At 44.0% G+C, this 23,794-nt stretch overlaps 1 protein-coding gene across 4 annotated transcripts in view; it reads right to left on the bottom strand.

Moving 5' to 3' along the window:
- LOC137320704 (fibroblast growth factor receptor-like 1) overlaps window positions 1-23,794 on the bottom strand; it is a 293,983-nt gene that overhangs the window by 179,034 nt on the left and 91,155 nt on the right. For all 4 annotated transcript variants that reach the window (XM_067982428.1, XM_067982402.1, XM_067982409.1 and 1 more), the window contains one exon: window positions 1,181-1,453. In XM_067982428.1, the coding sequence (XP_067838529.1) occupies window positions 1,181-1,453 (273 nt within the window). The remainder of the gene's footprint in view (window positions 1-1,180; window positions 1,454-23,794) is intronic.

The raw sequence follows: 23,794 nt of genomic DNA, 5'->3' as shown, positions 1-23,794 counted from the left end.
AGTAAAATGGGATGGCTGCAGGCCTGACTGGTGTCTCAGGGTCTTGTGGCTGCTTTTGGGGCCTCTGCGCCTGAAAATCAACTTCTGTGTTACGAATGGGTCACTGGCGTAAGGCCCCACACCGTCATCGTCAGGTGCCCTTAATTAGGAACCCAACCAACAGAACAACAGGAAATTGAGGCAGAAGAGCCTCAATTTCCGTGTTCCCCCCCCACCTCATTTACATGATACTGGGATCTGTTCTTACTGGAGGCACAAGCCCAGCTTACTATGCAGGCACTACGGGGTCCAGCAGCTTTAAAACAGGGGGAGTTGTAAATATTATCAGCAGTTTATGTTTTTTATAAGCAGTCTGGAAATTCCGCTCCAACCATAATCCTGAATGGCCATAAATATTCTTGGCAAACTAAAAACATGTTTAACAGGCTCCAAGTGTGATTTGTTTACATCTGTCAGGGCAGGTAGAGTCTATTGGACGGACAGGCTAAGCAAGCCAACGGCCTAACAGGTAAGATGATCCTAGCTGTACCAATAATAGGAAGCTTATTAGTACTCTGTGCTGATAGCCTGACAGCTTTAGTTGGTTAAACTCCAGCAGTACAAGCCTTGGCTGTTGCATGTGGGGTATGTCCCAATGGGGAGAGAATGTGCACTCCATATCGGGCAAATGGAGACTACTTATGTGGGTTTCTGAGTAGTTTGACTAAAAAAAGATAGAAAGAAGAATAAAACAGAAAAGGTTACAGTTTATAAATCTAATGCCTGACTTCTTTATTTACTGAGCTATTTGCAACTATTCCTTCTCACACTAAAGAAAGTGGTAACTCAATGACGCAGAACAGTGCACTTTGTACATGTTTACTGTTCTAACTTGTACTTGTTTTTTTTTGAGTCCTAAATGAAGAATGTCCATTTTATGCCGTATAGCAAAACCTGACTTTAAGGCGGACAGCTCTCCCAGCGCTCAGTGATAAATAGAACCCACGCTGTCTTTGACTAGCATCTGTGAAACAATCAACCACAAAGCCCAGGATAATGGAGCTTAGTTTATCCGACCTAGATGGAATATGCAGATGGAAAAAGTAATGCATCACTCCTGCTTAATGGAGCTCAGAGGACACCTGAACTAGATGGAGCGGAACAAAAAACAAAGCAGCTTCCTGTCTTACTCAGTACTTACTAATCACGATGAGGGTGTAGTTGAGGTTAATGCTGCCAAAACCATTAGTAGCCTTGCAGATGTATGTCCCGGCATCTTCAGCTTCCACTTCTTTGATTTTCAGACCCTGACGCAGGACCCGGAATCGTGTCCAGCCGCTGTGAATGGTGCGGCCATCTTTTGTCCACATAGTCAGTGGCGGGGGGTCACCTTCTACTGGGCAGGGCAGCTTAATCGTTCGACCTAACCTCACTGTCTGTCTGTTGATCACTCGTTCAGAAATCTGTGGCGGACCTAAGGGTCAAGAAAAAGATACAGTTGGTTTAGTGGCCAATGAGAGATTATTATGTGTCAAGTTGTTTTTTAAAGTTTAAAACACTCTCTTAAGGACACTAGCAGATCTCCCGTGGCGTTGCACATGGTAAGTGAGATGATACACTGTATTATACTGACAGAAGCATTATACCAAGTAACGCCCAACGTATTATTCTGCTGCTAAGGTCCAGCTGTGTTTAAGCTAGCCTATCCATTTAGGGGCCACAAAGTCTAATCGTTAGAAATAGGTACAACCTGAGGTTAGAGATTAATTGCTGTTGGTGAGAGAAGTCTGACGATTGGCAGGTGCTTATAAATGTTTGACTCCTGGTCAGAAGAAATCAGCTTGAAATCATAGTGATTGCCTTTATTTGTTTTATACATTTCACACTTTGGCAAATGCGTTAGAGGATAACGCCTGAAGTGTAATAAATGCATATGAAAATACACATATAACTCATAAATAACATATAAATCTATGTCAGCATAGGACTGATTTCACTACAAGATTCCGGGATGATTTGATAGGTGTGTTTAAAATTATGATGGGATGAGACAAAGTAGACAGAAACAGACTGTTTCTGGTGGTTGAAGGGGTCTAGAACAAGGGAACATAGATATAAGATTAACTATGAGAGATTAAGGACAGAGAGCAGGAGAAACATATTTCCACAGAGGGTCGTGAGACTGTGGAATGCACTACCAGAATTAGTGATTGAAGCAAAGACCATGTTAACATTTAAAAATAAGTTGGATAGGTGGTTGACGGTAAAGGGAATAAAGAGATATGGGAGCAGGCGGGCACATGGGATTAGGGCTACTGCTTGTATGGAGGATAAACACCGTTTCCATGTTGTAAGTTATATGTAATTCTATGTAATTTGGCCAAGTCCAATTCTGTCCTCAGCCAACACACACGCACACACACACACACACACACACACACATACATTTGCCAGCAAGGCTATTGGATTGCAATTAGGAGTGGTTGAATCTAAATCCCCTCAAGGCAGCTAGCGAAAAGCAATAAATGCAGCCTTATCATTGTTGTGCATATCCCAAGAACAGATTTTTAAAAAACCCTCAGCAATTTTCTCCCCCCATAACCAAGTGATGCAGAGGCCCCCTAATGTGACTAACTCAGCACAGACTGGAGATCAAACCTGGGACCTTCCTGGTCTGGGTAGCTCAGCACTACACCACATAATGATTTACCCTCTGATTGCATGTCATGTCAAACATTTTTTTAAAACAATCAATCATTATTACCAGGTTTGGGGGGGTGCAGGGTGATCATGCAAACTGGTGCTTCCAGTGGGGGTGGCAGCACTTCCACATCTCAAGAAATTGCGGGCACGCTGGCTATGGTTTCCTAAGATGCACTGCCCATGAGCACTGAATCGTGGAATCACCCCTTTTAACATTGTATCTTTGCGCTTTATTCACTGACCTTGTAGGTTCGCTGACAATACAAGGTAACAACGAATAGTTGTTCTAGTGTAGCATTTCAGGTAAATGGAATTTAAACCTAGAAATTATTGTTGGAAACATTAAGGAATAAACACACCACACATTCTCATGACATTCCTCTCTCCACTATTTTAACATAAGCGTTATCACATTTAATATAAAAAAGGTTGACATCTCTGTTAAAATGGTGAACAGATGTATGTCATACAATCTGTATTAAACCCTACAGTTCCCCAGTAACATCATCTACTTGGATCTTGAGTCTAAGATTTTTGCCTCCACTACCACACCTGGAAGACCAGTCCAGATGTGGATAACTGTTTGCATTAAGAAGTTTTTCCTGACATGTATCCTAAACTTTCTGTTCACCAATTTTAACCTATGCCCCTCTGTTCTAATATTAAAACATTCCTTGAAGTAGGGCTCCTGATTAACCTTATCTATGCCACGGTTTGAGAGTAGGGATCAGCATCATGATTTTTCCCTGCACTTCCTTCATATCTTGAATACCTTTTTCCCTTATGTTTTGGTGGCCAATACTGAACACAGTACTCAAGATGCAGTTTGACCAAGGCACTATATAGTTTTATCTTCCAACTTAAACTCATTCTCAATTCTATTGAATTCAATTTGCTTACTTTTGTTCCACAGTGATTTGACATATTAATGATCAAATCTACTATCACGTCCAGATTCCTTTCTATTTTGCCTTGAGCTATTTCTACATCCGCAATATTATACCAGTGACATCCAGCTTTTCCACCTAGATGTAGTACTTGATTAAATATTTATTTGTATTTAGTTTCATCTGCCAATAATTTGCCCAATTACAGATTTTATCTAACTCCATTAATGCAGATTGGGGCCCCAGCACTAAGCCCTGGGGCACTCCACTTACTGCAAGTTATAGGAGAATAATATGTATTACTAGGGAACCAGAAGTGCTGTGTATCTTATAGATAAAAAGTATGCCCTGCATGTATTATAACTCAGTATCACTGATGTATTAATCACAGTACAATATCACTACAGTATAAATCATGTGATAAAGTGTCACTGCAAAATGTCACATGGTAGAATATCACTGCAGTTTTAAACACACAGAACAATAACTTGCATTTATATAGCGCCTTTAACGTAGTAAAACATCCCAAGGCGCTTCACAGGAGTGTTATCAAACAAAATTTGACACAGAGCCACATAAGGAGGTATTAGGACAGGTGACCAAAAACTTGGCCAAAGAGTTAAGTTTTAAGTAATGTCTTAAAGGAGCAGAGAGAGGTAGAGAGGCGGAAAGGTTTAGGGAGGGAATTCCAGAGCTTAGGGCCTGAAGGCACGGTCGCCAATGGTGGAGCGATTAAAATCAGGGATGGCACAAGGCAAAAATTGGATGAGCGCAGAGATCTCAGGGGGTTGTAGGGCTGGAGGAGGTTACAGAAATGGGGAGAGGCGAGGCCATGGAGGGATTAGAAAACAAGGATAAGAGTTTTAAATTCGAGGCGTTGCCGGACCGGGAGTCAAGGTAGGTCAGTGAGCACAGGGGTGATGGGTGAACGGGATTTGATGTGAATTAGGGTACGGGCAGCAGAGTTTTGGATGAGCTCAAGTTTATGGAGGGTGGAAGATGGGAGGCCATCCAGGAGAGCATTGGAATAGTCGAGTCTGGAAGTAACAAAGATATGGATGAGGGTTTCAGCAGCAGATGAGCTGAGGCAGTGGTGTGGACAGGTGATGATACAGAGGTGGAAGTAGGTGATCTTGGTGATGGAACAGATATATGGTTGGAAGCTCACCTCAGGATTAAATAGGATGTGAACGGACTGGTTCAGCCTCAGACAGGGAGACAATGGCTTCGGTCTTCCCAATATTTAGTTGGAGGAAATCTTTGCACATCCAGTACTGGATGTTGGACAAGCAGTGTGACAAATGAGAGACAGTGGAGGGGGTCGAGAGAGGTAGTGGTGATGTAGAGTTGGGTGTCGTCAGACTACATGTGGAATCTGACATGTTTTCGGATGATGTCACCGAAGGGCACATGTAGATGAGAAATACTACTGTATGAATCATGTGATACAATATCACTATAGTGTAAGTTATCTGGTAAGATATCACTGCAGTATTAATCACAGAACAATATCACTACATTATGAATTGTGTAATACGATATCACTACAGTGCAAATTATGTGGTGGAATATCATGTGGTACAATGTCACTACAATATGTCAAACTCCATGCAAAAGCTGCATGCAATGAAGATCATTCAACAAACCACTTGGAACAAACCACTTGCCAACATCCGATGGGGGAGAAATTCATATTGGACGGCTCAAAACGGGCAGTATTGCATCAGTTGCTTGTTATACCCCCCACCGCTCAATATTGACTTCTATTGATTATCGGGCAGTATAATCGGCGCCCATTTTTGCCCTAACGCTCAAGACGAAATCTCTAGCCCGATATATATCCTTTGCCACAGATAATGTGCTCCAACCCAATCCCTGACAATGTTCCCACAGCAGATTTATCATATATCACAGGGCGCTGCTTCTGGAAACAGTGTTATTGGTACAGTCTGCTCAGAGCGTTTGATGTCTGTCAGTGTTCAATGTTTAAACCTAGAATTTTACACTCTTGCAAACTTTGCTACTCTGCAGCAAGGAAAAAGAAATCCTCTTGCCCCAGCCAAGAAAAAATTGAAAATTTGAAAAATAAAACTCAGCCAAGTTTTAAGCACCAATGTGATCTCAGAACAGCAGATGCCCCGAATTGCATTAATAAAAAGAATCTTGCCCATAATGCATGTTTCACAAAAAGATGGATTCCACAAGACTTTTGGTGTCATGCAATGCAGTTCGTGGCCTAATCCTAAATTTCAGTGTAACACCATGTTGCGTGACTGGGCTAAAAATTTAAAGAGCAAGGATGAATGGCTTTGGATTGATCCATTTTAAGTGCAAGCTTTTGAGCTTAAAATAAATAAAGTTGTAAATATAAACAGTGCGGTTTCCCAGATGCCGCTGCATAATGTAGCAGATATGCCAGCTGCAGAGCAGCTTCTCGCTCCACATTGGAGTTATCATTATGAAAGCGGAATTAATCTGAATGAATGGAGTCCAGAAGCCTAGAATTCGAGAGTCACCAGCAGCCACTTCAAAAGACACATGTTCTGTGCTGTGTTTGTTAACATGCCCACATCCAGGAATGATTACATTCGACTTGTTTGACAGTCCTTTATGAAATATTGAACGAGATGAAAAAGTGCGGACCTCCGGCAGCGTAATTATCCCTCTACAGTTTCATTGATGCAAGCCATCTGGATGAACATTTACACCCTGTAGACAACTACAGCTCTTGTAATAAACTCCCACCCCCCTCGCCAACACCCTCCCTCCCCCTGCCCGCCATCCTTGCCCTTTTGTAATTGCTGCACCATTGACTCCTCCTGAATTTTAGAATGGAGAAAATACATTTTGATGTTTATACTTGGAAAAAAACATTGTCACCTCTTCATACAAAGAAAATCTAATATTCATAATTACAAGTGTAAAGAGAATGCAGTTCTGAGGTATTAAAAGCCCTCTTGGCATTTCTGTTTGTTTTGAATATTGGTGCGTGCAGGAGAGGTACATTGAAAAGTGCCAAATGATATTGTAAGCCAGAAATTCATGTATACACTAAAGAAAGTTTGCCTTTTATCAAAAACAGCAGCAGACATTAGAGCTTGGAGTGTGTAACTGGGTAGCAGTGGCTTAGCACATTGGCCTTTCACCGCAGGGACGCAGGTTTGAACGCAGCCCAGATTAATACAATGTCAGTCTCTACCCTTTGCTGACTACAGTCTACTCCTCGTAATTCAAAGTTGCATCATTCGTTAGCACTGCCATTTTATTTACGTTGGCTGCTACTGGGTAATTCAATGTTTCTCGTATCGAACAACTTCTTTGAATTATCAGCAAGTAAACTGCATAAGGGGTCCTACGTGAAGTGTGTTTAGTAGGCTTAACTCAGCATCACAGTAAGTGCAATTCCACAGCACAAAGCAGAACCTGATATGAGCCAATTAGCACACAAAGACCTCACATTGTTGGTTGGCATGGGAAATGAAGTAATGGACTGAAATAAAGTGCACCTTTCTAAATTTTTAGAGTTGAGCCTCATTGTTGTGGCAACAACAACAACTTTCATTTATATCACGCTTTCAGTGTAGAGAAAAATCCCAAGGTGCTTCACAGAAGTGTAAGCAGGCAAAAATGGACACTGAACCAGAGACCGAGATGTTAGGAAGGGGTGACTAAAAGCTTTGTCAAAGAGATGTGTTTTAAGGAGGGTCTTAAAGGAGGAGAGGGATCCCTCTGCATTTGTCCCTACTGTTTGATGCACCCCCCAACTTAGTATCATCTACAAGTCTAGAGAGCTTTGTCTCTGTCCCCAGCTCAAAATCATTTATATATATTTGTAAACAGGGTCTGAGCTCTGATCCCTGTTGCAGCCTACTGGTGACCCCCTTGGCACATCAACAGTTCAATTCACAACCACCCTTTGCTTCCTCCGTTTTAGCTCATTTTCATTCCACTTCAGAAGCTTGCTGCCTATTCCATGCATTCCTACTAATCACTTGTGTGGCACAGTTTCAAAAGCTTTAATGAAATCAAAATATATCACATCCACAGAACTTCCGTTGTCAACAAGGCCTGTCATTTCATTGAACAACTCCAGTAAATTTGTTAGACAAGACCTCCCACCCATAATCCATTTTGACTCCCTCTTTCCATACCATACCATATCTATCTAGGTCTTTCATTATCCCTTCTTTCAGAATGCCTTCTAATATTTTACCCACAACAGATGTTGGGCTTACTGGTCTGCAGTTCCCCGCATTATCCCTATGCTCCTTTTTTAAAGATTGGTATTATGTTTGTTACTTTACAGTCCTCGGGCACACCTCCCATTTCGAATGATTCCTAAAAGACGGTGGCAAGGATGTGACTGATTTTGTTAGCCCTTATATGAGGTCCAGCCAGATGCCTTGTCTTCCTTTAACTTCCTCAGCCTATCTGTAACCACCTTATTTGAAATTTCCTATAGTACTTCAACCACCTCTCCCAGAAATGTCACTTCTGTGCTGGGGAGATTACCCATGGTCTCCACCATGAACACAGAAGCATATTTGCTATTCCTTGATCACTTGATATTTCATTAGTTTTGATATAATTTCACCTTTGGGATCATCCAATGGCCCTACTATTACCTTGGTTTATTTGCTTGCAGTTACTCTGTATCTCTGGTAGTAAGATACTAAAAAGATGAAAATTCACATCTTGTGTGCCCCCTTATTAGGAAAACTTGTGTAATTTCCTTTTCCTTCCTACATCCAAATCAGTTTTAATTGCTAACTTGGGGAAGACTGCTTTTACTGTTAACATTTTGTAAGGGAGATTTCACCAAACCACAGACATATGGCAAATATACCACTGCTGAATCCTGTCCTCGGAGACCAATTGTACTGACATTGTTTAAGCTAAGCTTTATTATCACATCAAACACAACTGAGAAGAGGAAATTCCTAGGAAGGTCAAACTGTGTGGACATTTGTTTTTATGTGGGGAGGAGGGAGGGGGTTGTAACTCGGTGTGTCTCACTGACTCCATCATTTCAGTTTAGTTAAGTTCCTTTTTTTTCCCCCTTCGATTTACTTTTCCATATTGTTCCAAATTTTGTGACAACAAGCTTCTTGTTAACACGTTTTCCTCAGTCCCATATTGTAATCAGTCAAAGAGTTGAACATGTGATGAGATGGACCTCAGATAAGAAGAACTTTTGCTTTGCTGGGTCCCTATGGGGTTTGTAGTAATGAGATTGGACTGTTTTTGATTAGTTTATCATCTGAGTTTATGTAGCTTAAAAGGAGCATTGCTGCTTGATTAATTGTTTTGTAAGACTGCAATTTGCCAGGTTAGAGAATCAAAGGACGTAATTGTGACATGGTGACGTCATTGCATCACCGATCAACTGCTGGTTAAAAAAAGTGAACTTAACCTCACAGTAAAGAGCAAACCCTTCATTGAAAATGTTCTCTGTGCAGCAGATAGAGATAGCTGCTACAGAATGAATGTTCCCTAAAAGGCAAAAGAACAAATTTGTACAATCAGGCCCCTCCCGAATAAAGTCTGCCCGAATCAAATGGTGAGACTTACTTAAAGGGATACTGTCTTCACCAAAAAAAATTTGCAAAGCTTATTTTTTTTGGGTGGAGAAAGAAAGAGCCAGGTGAGCCAGGGAGCATTTACATCATGACAAGGAACAATCATTAACTTCAGTGAATGGAGGGAAGTACACTCCAATGTAACCTAGTAGAAAGAACTTCAGAGGGCAAAGAAACATAGGAACAGGAGTAGACTATTCAGCCTCTCGAGCCTGCTCCGAGATTCAATGAGATCATGGCTGATCTGTACCTCAACACCATTTACCTGCATCAGCTCCATATCCCTTGATACCCTTGCTTAACAAAAATTAATTTGATATCGGACCAGTTATCAAAAGAATTTCATATTCAGGGTTGCTTAAAATGTTTGGCTCGTGTCCGACAGTATCAATGAGAAATTATTTCCTCTACCCAGGTAGTTTCGACCCTGTGAATTCTATAATGTCTTTACCAATAGTCACCTTTCCAGTTCCTGCTCCCAATCCAGGTCTCAAATTCAAGTTCACAGATTAACTTTGCATTCCACTTCACTGTCTTCCAGTTAATCTTTAACCCAGTTTACACAGCTCACATGGTTTAATAAGTAAAGCTATTTCCCCTACATTGAGGGCTGGAAATAGAAACTTGTCACTGACTGTGGGTTTCAACAGCTGTGCTCTACGATACCTATCATGTAACGTGACCTTAGTATTTAAGGAACCCCATTTACAGTACCACTTTAATTGGAGGTGAAATCAGAATGGATTCCTTTCCAAAATTAAAATTTGCAGAAGGGTCAGTGAATTCTTCCATACAGACCAGGAAAGCCCCAGAGGGCCGATTTTCTGAATGCAATCTCCCGATGGGGAGCCTCAGCAGCCAGGAAAACAGATGAGGAAATCCTGGGTGTGTTCCTCACAAATTTGTCCACAAACTGAATAGATGGAATATGGCGAGCAGTGCACCCGTGGTTTCTCAATGTGTGCTCCCACCATGTGAAGCACGCGTTCATAAAATAAGCTGTCACCAGCACCATTACTGCCACCAATGGGTTTCCCAATGGGAATTTCCATTATTTGATCTTTTTAGAAAAAAAGGAAAAGGAAGATTAACAAAGGGTTATCAGGTAGGCTAGGTTACACCAGAGGTGTTCTATGTTAATCTGCTGGTACCCACACACCCAAATCTACAGACAGAGGTGCACATACCTTGCTTTGACACAGCAGTAGTGAATGCAAAGACTCCTATTCCCAAAGAAAGCTGGGACAGCAGACAAGATGACACAAATAAGTTGTAAAAATGCCTCACAATGTAATAATGGATACTTCCATGGAAGCACCCCAATCACAGTAGGTCAAGCTTTCTGTGGGATTGCATGAAAGAAGGCATGTCAGGGTGAGGTGAGGAGATGAGGAGAAACTTCTTCACTCAGAGGGTAGTAGGTCTTTGGAATTTGCTGCCTCAGGAAGCTGTGGAAGCTACATCATTAAATAAATTTAAAACAGAAATGGACAGTTTCCTAGAAGTAAAGGGAATTAGGGGTTACGGGGAGCGGGCAGGAAATTGGACATGAATTTAGATTTGAGGTTAGGATCAGATCAGCCATGATCTTATTGAATGGCGGAGCAGGCTCGAGGGGCCGATTGGCCTACTCCTGCTCCTATTTCTTATGTTCTTATTAGCAACTAGCAAAGCCAGATGCTCATATCCCCCAACCAATGACCATGGGGAGCTGTCTTCACAGGTTCTGCATCATCAAAGAACCAGATGCAGAGTGATGTCATCTGCTTTAAAGAACAGCCACAGCTACCATGCGGCCTCAAACCTGCCCCCACCTCTGTCCAGGCACACTGAGCCATGGAATGGCAAACAGGGACTCTCCCTCTCCCCCCACCTTGCAACCACATCATGCAACATGACCTTCACTTCAGCAGCCATCAAACCCTGGGTTGAGCGCTGGGCTGCACCGTTACTCGCTTGTAAATGCACGCCTGCATCTTGGGTTTTCTTCTCCTTTAGTCTTGGCGAAGGCTGCCAATGTGTTGAATTTCTTTCTGAGCCTTTCCTAAGATGATAAGGGTTTTTATCCCTCTACTTCCCTTTAATTGTTTGCATCCCTTACAGTTTCCACTCCTGCTACTAGCGTGCTCCCTGCATATGCCCAAATCTGCACCTGAAGCAGTGCATGATTGTGATAATGAGCTGACCATGTAAAACTGGGTGCAAACAGCACACTTCACTTCAGGTCAACGTCCCGCCCACTTTGAACTATTCAATGTAAACTATACCCATATTGGACAATTTTGGCTATACTATAGTTCCAATCTATCCAAAATACGATCCCACCTCTCTCACTTACCCAAGAACAATAAGTATGAAAATTGTCAATTAAAAAAGAAACATAATTAAAACATTTTATATTAGATTGACTGATATCATCTGCCAATCAGATGAGAGCTGTTGTAGGTGTGTCTGCGACATATTTCTGACTGTTTGCCAATAATTTGTAAGTTCTTTTAACCAAGTAAGCAACAGCAACAACAACAATTTGCATTTATATAGAAACATAGAAAATAGGAGCAGGAGTAGGCCATTCGGTCCTTCGAGCCTGCTCCGCCATTCAATATGAACATGGCTGATCCACTATCTCAATACCATATTCCCGCTCTCTCCATATCCCTTGATGCCTTTTGTGTCTAGAAATCTATCTATCTTCTTCTTAAATATATTCGGTGACTTGGCCTCCACAGCCTTCTGTGGTAGAGAATTCCACAGGTTCACCAATTCTGGGTGAAGAAATTTCTCCTCATCTCAGTCCTAAATGTCCTACCCCATATCCTGAGACTGTGACCCCTTGTTGTAGACCCCCCAGCCAGGGGAAACATCCTCCCCGCATCCAGTCTGTCTAGCCCTCTCATTCTTCTGAACTCAAGTGAATACAGGCCTAGTCGACCCAATCTCTCCTCATACGACAGTCCTGCCATCCCAGGAATCAGTCTGGTGAATCTTCGCTGCACTCCCTGTATGGCAAGTATATCCTTTCTTAGGTAAGGAGATCAAAACTGCACACAATACTCCAGGTGTGGTCTCACCAAGGCCCTGTATAACTGCTGTAAGACATCCTTGCTCCTGTACTCAAATCCTCTTGCAATGAAGGCCAACATACCATTTGCCTTCCTAACTGCTTGCTGCACCGGCATGTTTGCTTTCAGTGACTGGTGTACAAGGACACCCAGGTCCCTTTGTACATCAACATTTCCCAATCTATCACTATTTAAATAATACTCTGCCTTTCTGTTTTTCCTTCCGAAGTGGATAACTTCACATTTATCCACATTATACTGCATCTGCCATGTATTTGCCCACTCACTCAACTTGGCTAAATCGCCTTGAAGCCTCTTTGCATCCTCCTCACAACTCACAATCCCACCTAGTTTTGTGTCGTCAGCAAACTTGGAAATATTACATTTGGTTCCCTCATCCAAATCATTGATATATATTGTGAATAGCTGGGGCCCAAGCACCGATCCCTGTGGTACCCCACTAGTCACTGCTTTACATCCCGAAAAAGACCCATTTATTCCTACTCTCTGTTTCCTGTCTGTTAACCAATTTTCAATCCATGCCAGTGTATTACCCCCAATCCCATGTGCTTTAATTTTGCTCACTAACCTCTTATGTGGGACTTTATCAAAGGCCTTCTGAAAATCCAAATAAACCGCATCCACTGTTCTCCCTTATCTATTCTACCAGTTACATTCTCAAAAAACTCCAGTAGGTTTGTCAAACACGATTTCGCTTTCATAAATCCAGCTCCTTTAATGTAGAAAAGCATCCCATGGTACCTCAGAGAGGCATAATCAGAAAAAAATGGATACTGAGCCAAAGAAGGGTATATTAGGACATGGTGAATTTAAAGAAGCGGAGGTAGAGCAGTGAAGGGAGAGAATTCCAGGGCATGGGGCCGAGGGGCCTGGAGGCATGGCCACCAATGGTGGGGCGAAGGATGTACAAAATTTAAAGGACCAATAAGTTCTGGGGTGGGGGGGGGAGGTGAGGGGAGGGGGTGTTGTAAGGCTGGAGGAAGTTATGAAACAACTTGCATTGATATAACACATTACATGGCCTCAGGGCAATAGAAACCTCCACAGCCAATGAAGTACTTTTGAAGTAAAAACCGAAAATGCTGGAAAAGCTCGGCAAGTGAGGCAGCAGCTGCGGAGAAAGAAACAGAGTTAACTTTTCAGGTCGAAGACTTTTCATCAGAACTGCACAGATGCTGCCCGACTTGCTGAGCTTTTCCAGCATTTTCTGTTTTTATTTTAGATTTCCAGCATCTGCAGTATTTTGCTTTTGATTAAGTACTTTAGAAATGTAGTTATTGTTGTACAGCAGGGAAACACAGCAGCCAATTTGGACACAGCAAAGTTCCACAAACAGTAACGAGATAAATGACCAGATAATCTGTTTTAGTGAGGTAGATTGAGGGATAAATATTGGTCAGGACACCAGGAGAACTTCCCTGCACTTTGTTTGAACACTGTCAAGGGATCTTTTACATCCACCTGAGAGGGCAGGCAGGATATCTCAACTGAAAGATAGGGGGCGCTAAATTGGCCAGTTTAGCGCCCGTTGTTTCAGCACTACGTGGTCTTTCCAACATCCAAGATGGCGTCTTGGCTGCGCACGCACGTTTCCAGCGTGACGTGCGCAGCCAAGACGCCACCTTGGTATAGGAGTTAGCGCAGGCGCAAATACCGAACACCGGAAGCATGTAAAGTAAGGAGAAAATGCGTGCAATCAGTGCACAACGCTGTTTAAAGTGATAGACACCATTTTGGCACTTAACCCTGAACTCAACGCACAGTCTTAACTCCGACCACCTGAACGTATCTTAGAGTGCGTGGAGGACCCCCCCCCGCCCCCCCACAACCAGCGCTATTTAAAGGGATCATGCAGGTGTTGCAGATTAGTTGCTGGAGTATTGCTTCTGGCTGCTGGTGGAATAGGAAGTGTTTTTTGAAGCTTATACTTACTGAGAGTTGTTACAGTACATTTCAGTGTGCTTTGGCAGGTATTGCCTTATGGTTCGAAAAGTTACAACCGCAGTTGAACGACATTCCAGGCAACCATGGGTGGTCTGCTAGGGCTTCCGCTGGGCATTGAGCACGACTGGGAGCATGCAGAGAGACCAGGCGTAGCAGGTTAAGCAATGAGAAGAGGGAGGACGAGGAGGCACAGGGCACTGAGCGGGAGGCTGTGTCCAATGAGGGCCTTCCGGGACCAATTCTCTTACCTCAACATGACCGAGGAGGATTGCGTCCAACGCCTGAGTTTCAACAAGGAAGCCGTGACCAAGATCTGTCAACTGGTGCGGCCACAACTGCAGCCTCAGAGCAGGGCGAGGACAGCATTGCCTGGGGCTGTGAAGGTCACCGTGGTGCTGAGTTTCTACGGCTCAGGATCATTTCAGGCCTCTGCTGGTGACATGTGCAACATCTCACAGTATGCTGTGCTCTGCTGCATAAGGGAGGTCACAGACGCACTGTACCAGATGAGGAACAGGTTCATCACCTTCCCTCTTGACAGAGACAAGCAGAACGAGCGAGGCTCGTCTGCATTGCTGACTTCCCCATGGTGCAGGGTGCCATTGACTGCATGCACATTGCCCTGCGTGCCCCCCATATCAACACGGACATCTTCGCCAACCGAAAGGGCTTCCACTCCCTCAACATGCAGCTGGTGTGCGACCACATGCATCAAACCATGGAGGTCGATGCCCGCTACCCTGGGAGCAGTCACGACGCCTTCATCATTGGTAGTCCAACGTGCCAGCTATCTTTCGCCTGTCTCGGCAAGTTAAAGGCTGGTTACTGGGAGACAAGGGCTATCCCCTCACGCCATAGCTCATGACTCCAGTCAGGAACCCACGCACATGTGCACAGCAGGCCTATAATGAGAGCCATGCTGCCACACGCAACATCGTGGAGCACACCATAGGCCTCCTCAAACAACGTTTCCGCTGCCTGGACTGGTCTGGAGGAGCCCTACAGTGGGTGGGCAGATTCATGGTGGTCTGCTGCATGCTGCACAACCTCGCCATCATGAGGGACCAGCCGTTGCCGCCAATGATCGGAGAAGACCCTGAGCCAGAGGTGAAGGAGGGGGAGGCTGAGGAGAAGAGGCTGAGGAGGAGGAAGAGGCTGAGGACAAGGAGCCGGAAGAGGAAGTGGAGGAAGACACAAGGGTGCAACAGGGACCACACGCCTTGTCTGCAAGGGCTCTGCGTGCTTGCCTGATCCATGCCCGCTATCAATAATGTGTCAACTACATCCCTGAATTCACCAACAGTCCTACATTCCCTGCCTTTCCGCTCCCACAAGACAATCGAATCGCCCTCCATCTGATTACACATTGGTTTCCCTCAGCTCATCGAACAAATAAAAACCACCACCAAATGCGAATTCAAAGTCGCATTTATCAATGAATAAATGAAATCATGGAAACAGAACAGAACTATTCACCCTTGTGCATTCCCTTAATGTCTGTTGTTCGTGTGCCTTTACCTATCCTGGTGTTCCTACGAGTGGCTGGAGCATGGGTGGTGGAAGGCTGCTGGCCTTCAATGGAGGAGTGTGCAGATGGCCTTGGAGGACGACCTCGAGCAACTCTGGGCCGGGAGGGCCCGGCTTCAGACTGCACCATCTCAGCATGGACTGCAGCAGTCTGGCCTGGCTGGCCGATAGGCAACAACAAGGGCACTGGCAGAAGGGCAGGGGTGGGAGCAGGAATGCTGTATTCCTGAGAGAGGACAGCAGGTCCGACTGCCATGGCGCCACTGCTACTCTCCCGGGACGGCGCCTCAGCAATCCTGATCAGCTGGAGAACGGATTGCTGGAGTGCTGTGACGCCCTGGAAGCCCCGTTCCACAGTGGTCCCCAGAGCCACGATAGCAGCAGTCTGAGCTTCCATTGCAGGAGTCTGAGCTTCCATTGCAGGAGTCTGAGCTTCCATTGCAGGAGTCTGAGCTTCCATTGCAGGAGTCTGAGCTTCCATTGCAGCAGTCTGAGCTTCCATTGCAGGAGTCTGAGCTTCCATTGCAGCAGTCTGAGCTTCCATTGCAGCAGTCTGAGCTTCCATTGCAGCAGTCTGAGCTTCCATTGCAGCAGTCTGAGCTTCCATTGCAGGAGTCTGAGCTTCCATTGCAGCAGTCTGAGCTTCCATTGCAGCAGTCTGAGCTTCCATTGCAGCAGTCTGAGCTTCCATTGCAGCAGTCTGAGCTTCTATTGCAGCAGTCTGAGCTGCAAATGTATCTTGCAGACCTTTGATGACATCGGTTTGTGCTGTAATGGAAGCCGCGACATCGGCCATCAGACGCTGCACCATGGTGGGTTCCACAGGTGCGCTGATGGAGGTGACCACCCGTTCCACGTCGGAAAGGATGGGCTCCAAGCTCTGTGCAAAACTCTGTGCCAAGTTGGAGCTGGACTCCTCCATGCCCCTTGACATTGTGTGCAGGCTTTCTGGCAGGCTTTCCAGTGCCCCCAGCATTTGGTTGTGTACACCCATCAGCCGTCTTCTGTCGCCTGGCCCATTGAAGTCCTCATCTAACTTCTCTGCAGCAGAACTAGTGAGTGACCTCGCCCTCTGGTGAGCTGGCACCTGTGGTATCCGTTCCCCTCGCCCCGGCTCCTGCACACTTGTGCTCAGTGTCTCACCACATGCAGATCCCTCCTCTAACCAAGTCTCTAAACAACACGCAGTGTCAGTCTCTGAGCTGGTGGAAGCAAGTGTCAGATCGAGTGACGGTGTGGCTTCAGTATCCTCCTCCTCGGCGGATGCCGTCACGTGTTCTTGGGTATCTGCAATGACAAAGGGAAACGGGTTGAGTTGTAGAGCGGGGAGAGGAGCAAGTAAGACGTGCGTGCTGACAGCCTCTGCAGTACGTGAGTCAGAAAAGATTATGGGACGAGGGAGATGTGAGAAACGAGAAAGAGCATTAGATATGCAGCAACCCCCTTCATCAGGACCTCCAGCGCGGCACGTTGTGACGGCTGCAGCAACGGAGCAGTGGGTAGAATGTGCCACGTGAAACTCGCATTCACTCACCTTGACCTCTCGTGTCAAATCATTGAACTTCTTTTGGCACTGCACCCAAGTGCATGGTGTAATGCTCCTGGCGTTCACTTCCTGTGCCACAGACTGCCAATGCCTGTGGAGCTGCAGTCTGGAGGGTCTCCTGCCACCCTGCGGGTACATGTTGGTCCTTCTTTCATCCACCCATTCCACCAGGGCCTCCAGTGCATCATCGGAGAAGCGTGGAGCCGTCTCGCGCGCCAGTCCTGCCATCTTTGCGGCCATCTTTCCCTCTTCCAAGTGAACTGTGCAAGTTCCATTTAAAACGTGCACCTGCGCCTTTAAGAGGTGCAGGCTGCCGATGATGTGTGCTGAGCACGCCCGATTTCCGACTACCTGATTCTCCGTGCAGCCTCTCAGCAGCGCGGGTAGTGCTGGCTGCACAGAGATACCGTGGTAAGTAGCAGGTAGCTCGAAATTCACGTGCTACCTCCGTCGGGGCCATTGGGCGGGGGGGGGGGGGGGGGGGGGAGTGGGTAATAGCACATCACACTACCCCTGCCCAAAATGGCCTTTATCGAATTTGTCCCCCAGGATCTCTAACAGTGCACTCCCTCAATACTGTACTGAAGTGTTAACCTAGATTATGTGCTCAAGTCTCTGCAGTGGGGGGCTTGAACCCAGAACATTCTGACTTAGAGGCAAGAGCGCTACTACTGAGCCAAGGCTGAAAACCTTACAGGGATAAGATGGAGGTAAGGCAAATGAAGAGGTTTAAACACAAGGATGAAAATGTTAACTTTCAGGCATTGAGGGACTGAGAGCTAATATAGGTCAGCGAAGACAGGGGTGATGGGCGAATGAGATAAGGTATGGACAGCAGAGTTCTGGACAAGCAGATGTTTATGGAGGGTGGAGGATGCTTGGTAGAGCTTTGGAATAGTCAAATCTGGACATGACCAAGGCACGGATAATGCACCAAAAGGGAAAGAAAAATGGGGATGTTATCGGGTCATTTATAAACAAAAGCAAACAAATCCTGAGCAGTATGTCCACGCATACAAGGTAGAAACATAGCAACATAGAAAACAGGAGCAGGAGTAGGCCATTCGGCCCTTTGAGGCTGCTCCGCCATTCAATATGATCATGGCTGATCCTCTATCTCAATACCATATTCCCGCTCTCTCCCCATACCCCTTGATGTCTTTTGTGTCCAGAAATCTACTTAGCTCCTTCTTAAATATATTCAGTGACTTGGCCTCCACAGCCTTCTGTGGTAGAGAATTCCACAGGTTCACCACCCTCTGAGTGAAGAAATTTCTCCTCATCTCAGTCCTAAATGTCCCATCCCGTAACCTGAGACTGTGACCACAAGTTCTGGACCCCCCCAGCCAGGGGAAACATCCTCCCTGCATCCAATCTGTCCAGCCCTGCCGGAATTTTATGTTTCAACGAGATCCCCTCTCATTCTTCTAAACTCGAGTGAATACAGGCCGAGTCGACCCAATCTCGCCTCATATGACAATCCTGCCATGCAAACGTTGGCAGGCACACTGTTATATATGGTAGGTGCGTATAAACATTTGCAACATGGGCATCTCTTGACCAATGAGTTTTGTTACATTTCAGTAGCTAAATGTAAGAAAGTAAATGCAATACAGCTTCAAGCCCTCAGCAGGTCACGGGACTGCAGAATAATTTATTGTTTTTTCACCGTGTTCGCAACAGGCTAATTTAGCAAAGGACTATGGGTCAAGTCAGGTAAGGCCGAGGCCATGACATCTGATTTCCTTCTATAAATCTAGATTAATAGCAAAGCTGGTAAATGCTGCTGTCTCACTCCAGAGGCTTGAGGTGAAGGACCCCCCAAAAAAGGCCAGCCCTTAAAGTTGCAGTGCGTCTCGGAGAGAGCTGCTTATTATACATGAGGTAAAGCCTGATAAACAGCACCATATGTCATAGATCTCAGCTCTCTTTCAGCATGCTGTAGTTTGGAAAGCCGTTCTAAAAATAATGGTGTAGTACTTTAAGTATTAATGTGCTGTTGGCTGCCATTTGGTGTTCAAAGACAGTGAAAAATGTCTTCCTAACAAGAAGCAGCTGGGGTGCACACTACAGGGCAGCAGCCAGGGATGTCTGGGCTGTCTCTGGGTGAGTTGGCTTTGTGTCTTTAACTAATATTAATAAGCTACTGTACAGGTTTTTTTTTCGCTGGTAAGTTATTTTCTACATTTCTTTCAAGTGCTTTGAGCTGCAGTGCTTGTAGTTTTATTGCCCCTCCTTTCTTCCTATTTTTATGGCTTCTCCTGATGCCACTCTCGAATTCCAGACCTTTGCCAACAGGCACTCTGTAGCCAGCTGGGAGACGCACAGGAGCGTGGCCTGTGTTGATTCCTGCTCACTGATCCCTCCCTGGTTTTCTTTCAAGCCTCACCTCCGTGATGTAATTTCCCCTAGAACAGCCCCGAGGAGCAGGGAAGATCTTAGAGCATGAGCCTTGAATCCCACCATTCCATAGTTCTACCCATCGTTGCAGCCATTTTGCTTTTGTGCATAAGTGCCCAGTAATGAACTGCAGTAATAGCTCCACAGAACACATTCCAGGAAAATCTTCTCAGTTATTAACTGTAGTGGATCGCGTGTACAGCTGTGATGTGTAAGATTGACTTAGTAGGGGTGATCTAATTGAGGTGCTTAAGATGATTATAGAATTCGATAGGGTAGATAGAGAGAAACTATTTCCTGCTGTTGGGGTGCCCAGAACAAGGGGGCATAACCTTAAAATTAGAGCTAGGCATTCATGGGTGATGTCAGGAAGGACTCTTTCACACAAAGGGTAGTGGAAATCTGAAACTCTCTCCCCCAAAAAGTTATTGAGGCTAGGTCAATTGAAAATTTCAAAACTGAGACTGATAGAATTTTGTTAGGTAAGGGTATTAAAGGATGTGGTGCCAAGGCAAGTAAATGGAGTTGAGATACAGGTTAGCCATGATCTAATTGAGGGGCTGAATGGCCGACTCCTGTTACTATGTCCGTTTATAGTCTATAACTTAACTGTTTTCAGTTTGGTGATGCACACATAGTTGAGGTCCATTTGTTACCATAGAATAATCAGGGAGACAGCCCATAACACCTATATTGGAGCAGAGAAAAACCACAGGGAAACATGAGTAGTGCCACTAATAATCAATAAGGGCAAAATACATGGCCGGCCCACACTGCAGGCAGTCAGTCAGGTGCACCTGAGAGCACAGTATTCACCGCGCACCCCCCCACCCCTCCCCCACCAATACCCATTCCTGGAAATGACAGGATAGATTTAGTCTTCACTGCCCGGGTGCTAATCTGGTGGAGAGGATTGTCCGCCTGTTATTGAACCCATCCGGCTTTCATTTCACTGAAATCAACAGAATGAAAATCGGGCAGGTTCTATAAAGGGCATCTGATAATCGCCCAGGCGGTGAAGACGAAAATCTGCCCCCACATCTTTGTGTATTTTACTTTTTTTAATGATTAGTGTGTAATGATTTTTTATTTCCAGTAAAAGAAAAGTAAACCTGGCTAGAATTACAGTTGGAGATAATAGCAGACAAACGGTCAGTGTGATTGTTTGACATTCCTCTTTCCCATTGTTTTAACAGCAGGCCGTTGATCCAATTATTTTAACTTTACCTGCAAAGTTGTAGCAAAGTCTACACAGCTACTTGTATTTTCATACTTAAAATATCTCTAACTCTTCCAGGCGAAACTAGTTTTCACTTAAAAGGCAGGATTAAAGTAATCTCCAAAAAGCCAGAAAGTGTGCAAAATACAGTGTCAAAAATCAAAACCTTCTGGGGAGGAGCATGCCCTGAAATCCTACCAGAAAATAAACCTCACACCTTCATCACCCATGTTCTCCTCTAATAAATTCTATATTCACCATTGCTGCAAACTGTATGATTATGTGCTTCAGGGTTTTTCTATTACAGTAAAAGTAATCCAGTGGTGGACATATCAGGTTATGGTAGCCTAGTGGTTATGGTCGTTTGCCTAACAATCAGAGATCACATGAGTTCAAATCTCCCCATGACATGATATGAAATTGTATTCAATAAATCTTGGGGGGGAATAACTTTGAAAGCTACCAGATTATTGTAAGAACCCAACTGGTTCACTAATGTCCTTCAGAGGAGGGAGCCTGCCCTATCTCCAGGTGACTCCACACTATGTGGTTGGCTCGTAATGCCTTCAGGGCAACTAGGGATAGACAATAAATGCCACCTTTGCTGGTGTCAGCTATATCTCAAGGGCAAAATGTTTCTCCTGCAACTTAAGTTATGACCTATCAATGTGCCACTGCACTTTTAGTGCAACCCCTCACCTTTTTGTGTCGTAAGGCATATATTCAAGGCTGTTTTTGAACTGTCAGGTTTTGTGAGGCTGTATCGGCTTTTGTGAAGCTGTTGGCCGCCTTTTGCTAGTTTTCTAGGTTGGCATACGTGCCCCTGGACCTGCAATGCTGGTTTAACGTGAAATAGTGCTTTTCTATTCCACTTAGTATTTTACATATAAAGAAAAAGAAAGGGTAGACGGGGCCTCGGTATAATGTCTTATCTGATTATAACGAGTTGCTATGATCTGGAATGCACTACCTGAAAGGGTGGTGGAATCGGTTTCAAAGGGGAATTGGATATATACTTGAAAAGGAGAAATTTTGCACAGGGGATAGAGCAGGGAAGTGGGACTAATTGAACAGCTCTTTCTAAGAGCTGGCATAGGCACGATGAGCTGTAAGATTCTATGATTCTATGATCTGAAAGACGGCACCTCCAACAGCGCAGCGCTCCCTCGGTATTGCACTGGAGTGTCAGTCTAGATCTAACATACTAAATGGAATTTGCTTTTTTGCTTGCCTATAATTAGAATCATTGATCAGACATTGCTAATGTCAGATACAAAACATGGACTGGATCAATACACTGCAATATAATAAAAAGTCATAAAAATAATACTATAGGTAAACAACCCAATGAGGTAATTTGACATCTGTACTCAGTTCCTAGAAGCTACAGTTGCAGTGCAGTTTAGTTAGGGAATAAATATAAATTGTGACCTACAATGTGAAAATAATCTGAGCTACAACTTTAGTTTCATTTAATCCCTGTTAATTAGTGCAGGAAACTAATGGATTGCTGAGGCTTCAGCAGAACAGCAGGTACCGGAATGGAGTGAGTGGTCAGCAATGATTTCCATTTCATGTCCAGAATATATTTCCACTATATACGGAATAGTCCAGCAAAAAAAAACGATCACAAAGAATTCCCTGGCAATGCTACGGGAACATGATCGCAAAAGAGGTTAATACCGTCCACTGAACACCACAGCATGGGGACTCCAGAACTCTCCATCACACAATTAAAGAAAAAAGGTTGTCAGTTCCAAGAATATTTGTTACAGAGTGCAACAGATCACAGGTAGAGGCTGCAATCTTATCTGCAGTTCAAGTGGCATTTTTAAACTGCTTGAACTTTACTCTTGTGTTGCATAATGTCACCTGAACTCTTATGTTAGTTTATGCCTATGTTGTTAACTCAAGGCCTTGAAATTATGCTATGGGATAATAGTGTATGGATATCATTGCAAAATTCCTCTCCACTATTTCAGATGAACGCACGGAACATTCATACACTAATATTCCACAGCATAATTTCAAGACTCATGATTCACTCACATTATTTTAATAGGCAAACACATGTACATATACATACATATAAATATGCACACTTATATATGTACGCCCACAGCATGCATATATATATATATATATATATATATATATATATAAAATATATATATATATATACACATACATCTGCACGTACAAAAACATATATATACACACACGTACACATTTACATATACACACATACCACAAGCATTTCAAAATATCTGTTAATAATTACATTTCCTATTGCACTTATTCTTAGTACTGTTGTTGTTGGAACAATATCCTTTATACTACAAGTTCTTGTAAAAACTTATACAATTATATTGATTTACACAGGGTAGCAAGTCACAGTGGGTTTTAGCTAAACAGTGCATATAATTTCTTGACAAATATGTCAGGCAGTTGAAGGTAGCTTTGTCGCAGGTCCTTGAACACTTTGCTTGACAATAATTGATGAGGATTTAGCAACTAATACCAACTGCAAGTCCACATTTCACACAGGTAACAACATCTCACCTTCTTCAGGCAAAACAGAGAACATGAATAAAGTACTGATGCAACTTGCATGTTATTATTTTTTACAATGTCACCTTTATTCCAATTTTAGATTTATGGGCAATAGTGTGATTCATAGGATATTTAAAGTTGCCTTATTATTTGACAATTAGTACCAGCAATACCCTGTTGAGTATTCCAAATGGGTGTTGGATTTCCATTTTGCATTTTTACTAAATATGATGCCTGTTTGGAATACTAAATCCCCCAAATTCTGTAAATCCATCGACGTTCTGAGCAGGCCAAAATCCACCTCAGACTTTGGTCTGGGAGCCAATCTAAATCGCAGTCCAGGTAATTAAATGGGTGTGCAAATCAGTGCACCT

Source organism: Heptranchias perlo, chromosome 1 (assembly GCF_035084215.1).
Source record: "Heptranchias perlo isolate sHepPer1 chromosome 1, sHepPer1.hap1, whole genome shotgun sequence".
Taxonomy (NCBI): Eukaryota; Metazoa; Chordata; class Chondrichthyes; order Hexanchiformes; family Hexanchidae; genus Heptranchias; species Heptranchias perlo.
This window is presented reverse-complemented; position numbering and strand designations above follow the sequence as displayed.